The 11,540-nt window shown below is 49.2% G+C and overlaps 1 protein-coding gene across 1 annotated transcript; it reads right to left on the minus strand.

Moving 5' to 3' along the window:
• Window positions 1-249: 249 nt before the first annotated feature.
• Window positions 250-9,151, minus strand: LOC123490849 (exportin-T-like; the record flags this gene model as incomplete). The annotated part of the gene is made up of 7 exons (XM_045220703.1): window positions 8,987-9,151; window positions 6,880-6,962; window positions 4,782-4,838; window positions 2,460-2,529; window positions 1,681-1,899; window positions 742-945; window positions 250-312 (listed from the first exon to the last, which is right to left on the minus strand). Coding segments are annotated over exons 1-7 (786 nt in total), but the record flags the coding sequence as incomplete, so codon positions are not given.
• Window positions 9,152-11,540: the final 2,389 nt, after the last annotated feature.

Genomic DNA, 11,540 nt, shown 5'->3' on the forward strand with positions numbered 1-11,540 from the left:
CTCTGGTTCACAAACCTGGAGGGACAGGAACAGGTCAGTAACGTCACAGTCCTCAGACTAAACAACCTCCCCAGCCCCACTGCTGAATGTCTAACGTAGTTGGTTTGGTGAACCATGCTCTTGCCTGAGATCTGAAAACTTGCATTTCCTTCCCAAGCTAATGCCTAGGCTTTGTGCCCAGCGGGCTAACACCGCCTTGTGAAAAGCAGATCGATCCAGGTACAAGCCCAGTGAGTCTAATAGACGTACCTGTTGTTTGGTGGTGAGGTTGAGGTCTATCCAGGAGACGTATGCCCCTACCACCTCCAGACACTGACAGACCACAGACAGACAGACCACAGACAGACTGACTGACCACAGACAGACTGACCACAGACAGACAGACAGACTGACCACAGACAGACAGACAGACTGACCACAGACAGACAGACTGACCACAGACAGACAGACTGACCACAGACAGACAGACAGACTGACCACAGACAGACAGACAGACTGACCACAGACAGACAGACTGACCACAGACAGACAGACAGACTGACCACAGACAGACAGACAGACTGACCACAGACAGACAGACAGACTGACCACAGACAGACAGACAGACTGACCACAGACAGACAGACAGACTGACCACAGACAGACAGACTGACCACAGACAGACAGACAGACTGACCACAGACAGACAGACAGACTGACCACAGACAGACAGTCAGACTGACCACAGACAGACAGACTGACCACAGACAGACTGACGTACCTGTCGTTGGCGATGAGGTTGAGGTCTATCCAGGAGACGTATGCCCCTACCACCTCCAGACACTGACAGGTGATCTCAGGGTGAGACTGCTGATAAGCCCCGAGGATCTGGTACCAGGACTCAACCAGGCTGGGGATGACCTGCTCCCTCATTCCATCCTTTATTAAGGTGTTCCTACGCACCTCCTAGAGGGGGACAGAGGGGAGGAGGGGGGACAGAGAGGAGGAGGAGGGGGACAGAGAGGAGAGGGACAGAGAGGAGGGAGAGAGAGGAGAAGGGACAGAGAGGAGGGGGGAGTTAGACGCTGGGGATGACCTGCTCCCTCAATGGGGGGGTAAGTATATCTCTATCCACCACCTCAGTGTCCCCTTACCTCAGGTGAGTGCAGGATATCTCTGTCCCCTTACCTCAGGTGAGTGCAGGATATCTCTGTCCCCTTACCTCAGGTGAGTGCAGGATATCTCTGTCCCCTTACCTCAGGTGAGTGCAGGATATCTCTGTCCCCCTTACCTCAGGTGAGTGCAGGATATCTCTGTCCCCCTTACCTCAGGTGAGTGCAGGATATCTCTGTCCCCTTACCTCAGGTGAGTGCAGGATATCTCTGTCCCCTTACCTCAGGTGAGTGCAGGATATCTCTGTCCCCTTACCTCAGGTGAGAGCAGGATATCTCTGTCCCCCTTACCTCAGGTGAGTGCAGGATATCTCTGTCCCCTTACCTCAGGTGAGTGCAGGATATCTCTGTCCCCTTACCTCAGGTGAGTGCAGGATATCTCTGTCCCCTTACCTCAGGTGAGTGCAGGATATCTCTGTCCCCTTACCTCAGGTGAGTGCAGGATATCTCTGTCCCCTTACCTCAGGTGAGTGCAGGATATCTCTGTCCCCTTACCTCAGGTGAGTGCAGGATATCTCTGTCCCCTTACCTCAGGTGAGTGCAGGATATCTCTGTCCACCACCTCAGCGTCGATAGCCATCAGTGTTCTGAGGTAGACGTCTACCCCGTGTGGGTTCAGACCCACTAGAGACAGGATATCATAGAAGAACTTGGGCCAGTGGGTCAGGAACTCCATCACGAAGGTCAGAGCAAACACCTGGGCTGCCTTGTTACGGATGAACGGCTTCTCTGGCTGAGAGTTCATTAACTGGAGAGAAGAAGAGGAAGGAGGCGGGGGAAGGAAGAAGGAGGAGGGGAAGGAGGAGGAGGAAGGAGGCGAGGAGGAAGGAAGAAGGGGAAGGAGGAGGAGGCGGCGAGGAGGAGGAGAAAGGAGGAAGAGGAAGGAGGGGGGAAGAGGAAGGAGGAGGAGGAAGGAAGAAGAGGAAGGAGAAGGAAGGAGAAGGAAGGAGGAGGAGGAAGGAAGAAGAGGAAGGAGGAGAAGGAAGAAGAGGAAGGAGGAGGGGAAGTAGAAGGCGAGGAGGAGGGGAAGGAGGAGGAAGAGGAGGAGGAGGAAGAAGGAAGGAAAAAGGAGGGGAAGAGGAAGGAGGAAGAGGAGGACAGTTTATTGAAATTAATTAAATTACAATTATTTTCTATTACAATTTTTTAATTCAGGAATTCAGGTGTGGAAGAGAGCCAACTTCATGAGTGAATAAAAATGTGTAACCAACGAAAGCGCAAGTAATACATTGTGGGGTGGTGGTGATGAAATGTGATATGTTGATGTGACGAGTTGACTAAGTTCCAGGCAGAGAAGCAGAGCCCCACCTGACACTGCAGCCATTTCATCAGGGTTTCTCTTATCAGCTGTTGCTGGGCAGCACTGAGACCTCCATGTCTGGGACAGAACACAGAACAAACACAATGTCACTTTCAGACTCATTCATAGAGGAATCCTGCTGAGAGACAGATATACATGGTCTCAGACTCATTCATGAGAGGAGTCCTGCTGAGAGACAGATATACATGGTCTCAGACTCATTCATAGAGGAATCCTGCTGAGAGACAGATATACATGGTCTCAGACTCATTCATAGAGGAATCCTGCTGAGAGACAGATATACATGGTCTCAGACTCATTCATAGAGGAATCCTGCTGAGAGACAGATATACATGGTTTCAGACTCATTCATAGAGGAATCCTGCTGAGAGACAGATATACATGGTTTCAGACTCATTCATAGAGGAGTCCTGCTGAGAGACAGATATACATGGTTTCAGACTCATTCATAGAGGAATCCTGCTGAGAGACAGATATACATGGTTTCAGACTCATTCATAGAGGAGTCCTGCTGAGAGACAGATATACATGGTTTCAGACTCATTCATAGAGGAATCCTGCTGAGAGACAGATATACATGGTTTCAGACTCATTCATAGAGGAATCCTGCTGAGAGACAGATATACATGGTCTCAGACTCATTCATAGAGGAATCCTGCTGAGAGACAGACAGATATACATGGTCTCAGACTCATTCATAGAGGAATCCTGCTGAGAGACAGACAGATATACATGGTCTCAGACTCATTCATAGAGGAGTCCTGCTGAGAGCAGACAGATATACATGGTCTCAGACTCATTCATAGAGGAATCCTGCTGAGAGACAGATATACATGGTCTCAGACTCATTCATAGAGGAATCCTGCTGAGAGACAGATATACATGGTCTCAGACTCATTCATAGAGGAATCCTGCTGAGAGACAGATATACATGGTCTCAGACTCATTCATAGAGGAATCCTGCTGAGAGACAGATATACATGGTCTCAGACTCATTCATAGAGGAATCCTGCTGAGAGACAGATATACATGGTCTCAGACTCATTCATAGAGGAGTCCTGCTGAGAGACAGATATACATGGTTTCATTCAGATTTCAGTAAGAAAGGCATGAGCAAGGTTACAGCATTATCTGTCATCTGGAGCCAATGGGATTGGAGGAACAGTCAACCTATCATCACGTCCTTCCTGATCCATTGTCTACCAGACCAGAGGTAGGATGACAGCTAATCCATTATCTACCAGACCAGAGGCAGGATGACAGCTGATCCATTATCTACCAGACCAGAGGCAGGATGACAGCTAATCCATTATCTACCAGACCAGAGGCAGGATGACAGCTAATCCATTATCTACCAGACCAGAGGCAGGATGACAGCTGATCCATTATCTACCAGACCAGAGGCAGGATGACAGCTAATCCATTATCTACCAGACCAGAGGCAGGATGACAGCTGATCCATTATCTACCAGACCAGAGGTAGGATGACAGCTAATCCATTATCTACCAGACCAGAGGCAGGATGACAGCTGATCCATTATCTACCAGACCAGAGGTAGGATGACAGCTAATCCATTATCTACCAGACCAGAGGCAGGATGACAGCTAATCCATTATCTACTTGACCAGACCAGAGGCAGGATGACAGCTAATCCATTATCTACCAGACCAGAGGTAGGATGACAGCTAATCCATTATCTACCAGACCAGAGGCAGGATGACAGCTAATCCATGATCTACCAGACCAGAGGCAGGATGACAGCTAATCCATGATCTACCAGACCAGAGGCAGGATGACAGCTAATCCATGATCTACCAGACCAGAGGCAGGATGACAGCTAATCCATGATCTACCAGACCAGAGGTAGGATGACAGCTAATCCATTATCTACCAGACCAGAGGCAGGATGACAGCTAATCCATTATCTACTTGACCAGACCAGAGGCAGGATGACAGCTAATCCATGATCTACCAGACCAGAGGCAGGATGACAGCTAATCCATGATCTACCAGACCAGAGGTAGGATGACAGCTAATCCATTATCTACCAGACCAGAGGCAGGATGACAGCTAATCCATGATCTACCAGACCAGAGGCAGGATGACAGCTAATCCATTATCTACCAGACCAGAGGCAGGATGACAGCTAATCCATTATCTACCAGACCAGAGGCAGGATGACAGCTAATCCATGATCTACCAGACCAGAGGCAGGATGACAGCTAATCCATGATCTACCAGACCAGAGGCAGGATGATAGCTGGCAGAGGTACTGCCCCTCCCCTCCCCTCCCTCCCCCCCCTCTCACCTGTACTTGACCTGGTGCTCCAGGACTTGGAAACAGAAGAACTTCACATGGTCGTCACTGAGAGAGGGATAAACAAAGTTATTACAATACATCCAACAGGGAGGCCAACAGGGAGGCCAGAGAGAGACCAACAGGGAGGCCAGAGGCCAGAGAGAGACCAACAGGGAGACCAGAGTCCAGAGAGAGACCAACAGGGAGGCCAGAGTCCAGAGAGAGACCAACAGGGAGACCAGAGTCCAGAGAGAGACCAACAGGGAGACCAGAGTCCAGAGAGAGACCAACAGGGAGCCCAGACAGAGAGAGACCAACAGGGAGACCAGAGTCCAGAGAGAGACCAACAGGGAGACCAGAGTCCAGAGAGAGACCAACAGGGAGACCAGAGTCCAGAGAGAGACCAACAGGGAGACCAAGAGAGAGACCAACAAAGAGACCAACAGGGAGACCAGAGTCCAGAGAGAGACCAACAGGGAGGCCAGAGTCCAGAGAGAGACCAACAGGGAGGCCAGAGTCCAGCGAGAGACCAACAGGGAGACCAGAGTCCAGAGAGAGACCAACAGGGAGACCAGAGTCCAGAGAGAGACCAACAGGGAGACCAGAGTCCAGAGAGAGACCAACAGCGAGACCAGAGTCCAGAGAGAGACCAACAGGGAGACCAGAGTCCAGAGAGAGACCAACAGGGAGACCAAGAGAGAGACCAACAAAGAGACCAACAGGGAGACCAGAGTCCAGAGAGAGACCAACAGGGAGGCCAGAGTCCAGAGAGAGACCAACAGGGAGGCCAGAGTCCAGAGAGAGACCAACAGGGAGACCAGAGTCCAGAGAGAGACCAACAGGGAGACCAGAGTCCAGAGAGAGACCAACAGGGAGACCAGAGTCCAGAGAGAGACCAACAGGGAGACCAACAGGGAGACCAGAGTCCAGAGAGAGACCAACAGGGAGGCCAGAGTCCAGAGAGAGACCAACAGGGAGGCCAGAGTCCAGAGAGAGACCAACAGGGACACCAACAGGGAGACCAGAGTCCAGAGAGAGACCAACAGGGAGACCAGAGAGAGACCAACAGGGAGACCAGAGTCCAGAGAGAGACCAACAGGGAGACCAGAGTCCAGAGAGAGACCAACAGGGAGACCAGAGTCCAGAGAGAGACCAACAGGGAGACCAGAGTCCAGAGAGAGACCAACAGGGAGACCAGAGTCCAGAGAGAGACCAACAAAGAGACCAACAGGGAGACCAGAGTCCAGAGAGAGACCAACAGGGAGGCCAGAGTCCAGAGAGAGACCAACAGGGAGACCAGAGTCCAGAGAGAGACCAACAGGGAGGCCAGAGTCCAGAGAGAGACCAACAAAGAGACCAACAGGGAGACCAGAGTCCAGAGAGAGACCAACAGGGAGGCCAGAGTCCAGAGAGAGACCAACAGGGAGACCAGAGTCCAGAGAGAGACCAACAGGGAGACCAGAGTCCAGAGAGAGACCAACAGGGAGACCAGAGTCCAGAGAGAGACCAACAAAGAGACCAACAGGGAGACCAGAGTCCAGAGAAGCACAGAGACCAACAGGGAGACCAGAGTCCAGAGAGAGACCAACAGGGAGACCAGAGTCCAGAGAGAGACCAACAGAGAGACCAACAGAGAGACCAACAGAGAGACCAACAGAGAGACCAGAGTCCAGAAAGAGACCAACAGGGAGACCAGAGTCCAGAGAGAGACCAACAGGGAGACCAGAGTCCAGAGAGAGACCAACAGGGAGACCAGAGTCCAGAGAGAAACCAACAGGGAGACCAGAGTCCAGAGGGAGACCAACAGGGAGACCAGAGTCCAGAGAGAAACCAACAGGGAGACCAGAGTCCAGAGAGAGACCAACAAAGAGACCAACAGGGAGACCAGAGTCCAGAGAGAGACCAACAAAGAGACCAACAGGGAGACCAGAGTCCAGAGAGAGACCAACAAAGAGACCAACAGGGAGACCAGAGTCCAGAGAGAGACCAACAAAGAGACCAACAGGGAGACCAGAGTCCAGAGAGATGGAACACTCAACCTACCAGGTGTGATTAGAAGGATACTGTACCGTCTCTAATCAGAATCCTACCAACTAGTGAGTCTCACCTGTAAATGCCTTTAGCCAGGGCCTCTGCACACACCTCCCAGGCATCCTGGGACTCCTTCAACTGCTCAAAATACACCATCGCCTGAGGAGAGGGAGAGAGAGAGAGAGAGCTTCTGAATCTGACACATATCTACCACATTCTGCAGCCACCCACACAACCCCCCCTGCTGACAGCGGAGAGTGACTGTGTTGGCAGGCTGTCTGCCTCAAGGACACAGAGTTGGTGTGGGTATTTATTTGGGAACATAAATATTGTTTTTTTATTATCTAGACAAGTATTTCTGAAGTGCAGGTCTACATCTGAAAAAGCACAGCAGAACAGCAGTCGTGGTGATCCCTGGTTGGAAGCCTTGTGTTCCACAGCAGAACAGCAGTCGTGGTGATCCCTGGTTGGAAGCCTTGTGTTCCACAGCAGAACAGCAGTCGTGGTGATCCCTGGTTGGAAGCCTTGTGTTCCACAGCAGAACAGCAGTCGTGGTGATCCCTGGTTGGAAGCCTTGTGTTCCACAACAGAACAGCAGTCGTGGGGATCCCTGGTTGGAAGCCTTGTGTTCCACAGCAGAACAGCAGTCGTGGTGATCCCTGGTTGGAAGCCTTGTGTTCCACAGCAGAACAGCAGTCGTGGTGATCCCTGGTTGGAAGCCTTGTGTTCCACAGCAGAACAGCAGTCGTGGTGATCCCTGGTTGGAAGCCTTGTGTTCCACAGCAGAACAGCAGTCGTGGTGATCCCTGGTTGGAAGCCTTGTGTTCCACAGCAGAACAGCAGTCGTGGTGATCCCTGGTTGGAAGCCTTGTGTTCCACAGCAGAACAGCAGTCGTGGTGATCCCTGGTTGGAAGCCTTGTGTTCCACAGCAGAACAGCAGTCGTGGTGATCCCTGGTTGGAAGCCTTGTGTTCCACAGCAGAACAGCAGTCGTGGTGATCCCTGGTTGGAAGCCTTGTGTTCCACAGCAGAACAGCAGTCGTGGTGATCCCTGGTTGGAAGCCTTGTGTTCCACAGCAGAACAGCAGTCGTGGTGATCCCTGGTTGGAAGCCTTGTGTTCCACAGCAGAACAGCAGTCGTGGTGATCCCTGGTTGGAAGCCTTGTGTTCCACAGCAGAACAGCAGTTGTGGTGATCCCTGGTTGGAAGCCTTTGCCTTCAATTTAATAGCCTTCAGCTATTGCTGTTGTATTACTGTGTATATAGAGATCTAGGTCCGTAGTGAACCGCTCTAACCCACGCCCTGATGTCCTGAGGGGTACTGGTCTCTGTAAACAGCACAAGTTACAACAACTTAAAATGTGGAGAGAGAACTTGTCATATACTATGGATGGAGAGTGTGACGTGACAGAGCACTGGTTCAGACAGAGCAAGAAGAACCTTTCAGATCTGATTAAACGAGGATGATTACTTCAAGTTCAGTCTACGGCTCTGAATCATTTCCAGGAGCCAATGCGTTTAGGATCAAGTCCGCATGGGTCTGAGAATCATTTCCAGGAGCCAATGCGTTTAGGATCAAGTCCACATGGGTCTGAGAATCATTTCCAGGAGCCAATGCGTTTAGGATCAAGTCCACATGGGTCTGAGAATCATTTCCAGGAGCCAATGCGTTTAGGATCAAGTCCACATGGGTCTGAGAATCATTTCCAGGAGCCAATGCGTTTAGGATCAAGTCCACATGGGTCTGAGAATCATTTCCAGGAGCCAATGCGTTTGGATCAAGTCTACATGGGCTCCCGAGTGGAGCAGCGGTCGAAGGCACTGCATCTCAGTGCTTGAGGCGTCACTACAGACCCCCTGGTTCGATTCCAGGCTGTATCACAACCGGCCCGTGATTGGGAGTCCCATAGGGCGGCGCACAATTGGCCCAGCGTAGTCTGGGTTTGGCCGGTGTAGGCCGTCATTGTAAATAAGAATTTGTTCTTAACTGACTTGCCTAGTTAAATAAAGGTTAAAAAAATAATAAAAAAACATGGGTCTAAGAATCATTTCCAGGAACCAATGAGTTTAGGATCCGCAAGAGTTGTCATCTAGGAGCACATGAATGAACTGCACACACACAGTGTAATGAGACATACCTTCTGCCTATAGCAGGCGTCCGCACACAGTGTAATGAGACCTACCTTCTGCCTATAGCAGGCGTCTGCGTTTGGGTTGAGCCCCAGCAGAGCCTGCTCGTCCATGTTGATGATGGAGACAGACTGGCAGGCCATGAGGGGGTGAGCTGCTACTCCTCTCCGCTGTAGATTCACTGTCTTCTGCTGCTGCTGCCCTCCAGCAGGCCAAGCACATCTACAATAACAACAATAATAATTAGGGCTGGGAATCGCCAAGGGACCTCACAATACCATATTATCACCGTACTTAGTTGCCAATACGATGTGTATTGCGATTCTCACGACTCTATATGTATTGCGATTCTATATGTACTGCGATTTGATGTTCCAAATATATTGCTCACCATACAGTGGCTTGCGAAAGTATTCACCCCCCTTGGCATTTTTCCTATTTTGTTGCCTTACAACCTGATTTTTTGGGGGGGTTTGTATCATTTGATTTACACAACATGCCTACCACTTTGAAGATGCAAAATATTTTTTATTGTGAAACAAACAAGAAATAAGAAAAAAAATTGAAAACTTTATCAATGTTTCTGATATTTTTTTATAACCCAACCCTGATCTGTACTTCTCCACAACTTTGTCCCTGACCTGTTTGGAGAGCTCCTTGGTCTTCATGGTGCTGCTTGCTTAGTGGTGTTGCAGACTCTGGGGCCTTTCAGAACAGGTGTATATATACTGAGATCATGTGACACTTAGATTGCACACAGGTGGACTTTATTTAACTAATTATGTGACTTCTGAAGGTAATTGGTTGCACCAGATCTTATTTAGGGGCTTCATATGCACGCACCACGACCATCACCTCGATTTTTTTGAAACAAGTTACTTTTTTCATTTCAATTCACCAATTTATTTTGTGTATGTCCATTACATTAAATAGAAATCCATTTAAATTACAGGTTGTAATGCAACAAAATAGGAAACACACTGTCTGCAGAGCGACAAGAGGGAGCCATGAGAAAATACGTTTTTATTTATTTATTTTTAAATTATTATTTGTTGGTACTTTTACCCCTTTTTCTCCCCAATTTCAGGAGAGGGGCGACCCTGCCAAGCCGCACTGCTTCTTGACACACTGCTCGCTTAACCCGGAAGCCAGCCGCACCAATGTGTCAGAGGAAACACCGTCCAGCTGGCGACCGAAGCCAGCTTGCAGGCGCCCGGCCGCCACAAGGAGTCGCTAGAGCGCGATGGGACACGGAAATCATGGGTCTCCCGGTCATGGCCGGCTGTGACACAGCCTGGGATCGAACCCGGGTCTGTAGTGACGCCTCAAGCACTGCGATGCAGTGCCTTAGACCACTGCACTCGGGAGGCCCAAGAAAACAAGTTTTGATCAGTCATGGAAATAAAATAAAAAGTGCTGAAAACAAATTGGCTCACTATTTAAAAAGAAGACAGAGAACAAGCTATGAAGGAAACATACTTGAGTTTTGGTGCAGGTACAGCCAACTAGGGCAAAAATAATATTGCGATTGTCAAAACAATACATCGTCAAAAATAATATCCCTATATGGAACTACACATTTTTTCCCCCATCTCTAATAATAATAATAATGATTTGAAAGTCTGCGAGATAATTTACTGAATACTGTTATGGATTCTCACACACACAAGGATGAAGAATGATGACGTGGAAATCTGCCAGATTTGAAACCCATTGTAATCTATGGAATGCATTCACATACACCTGTTAACCAAATAGCAGGCATGATAAGTAGCTAAAGAAAAATGGACAACTTACATAACCACTGTAACATTTACACTTTATAGAGCTAGTGTACACTTCTTAGTATAGAGCTAGCGTACACTTCTTAGTATAGAGCTAGCGTACACTTCTTAGTATAGAGCTAGCGTACACTTCTTAGCATAGAGCTAGCGTACACTTCTTAGCATAGAGCTAGCGTACACTTCTTAGCATAGAGCTAGCGTACACTTCTTAGCATAGAGCTAGCGTACACTTCTTAGCATAGAGCTAGCGTACACTTCTTAGCATAGAGCTAGCGTACACTTCTTAGCATAGAGCTAGCGTACACTTCTTAGCATAGAGCTAGCGTACACTTCTTAGTATAGAGCTAGCGTACCCTTCTTAGCTAGTGGTGCTGTTGAGTTTTTTTTTTTTTTTTTGTCATTTAGCAGACGCTCTTATCCAGAGCGACTTACAGTTAGTGAGTGCATACATATTTTATTTTATTTTATCCATACTGGCCCCCCATGGGAATCGAACCCACAACCCTGGCGTTGCAAGCGCCATGCTCTACCAACTGAGCTACACGGGACTTGTGTGATTGTTTCATTGACTCCGTGGCAGCTGACCAGCATGCCCAGGACAGGTGAACAACAGTAGCTAGCTAGCACAGCAGTGTAGTGACCTGCATGGCACTGCAAGTGTCTGTGTGTGTGTGGCTAATATTGTTTGTTTGACACACACACACACACACACACAGAGTAACGCTGAGTCAACACAAACATAGAGGTGTTGATGGGAGGGCCAGACAGACCCTGTAACTGGCCTCTCCCCTCTACATAATAAACACAGGTGTACAGCAGTAGT

The sequence above is a fragment of the Coregonus clupeaformis genome, unplaced genomic scaffold (genome assembly GCF_020615455.1).
Source record: "Coregonus clupeaformis isolate EN_2021a unplaced genomic scaffold, ASM2061545v1 scaf5092, whole genome shotgun sequence".
In the NCBI taxonomy this organism is placed as follows: Eukaryota; Metazoa; Chordata; class Actinopteri; order Salmoniformes; family Salmonidae; genus Coregonus; species Coregonus clupeaformis.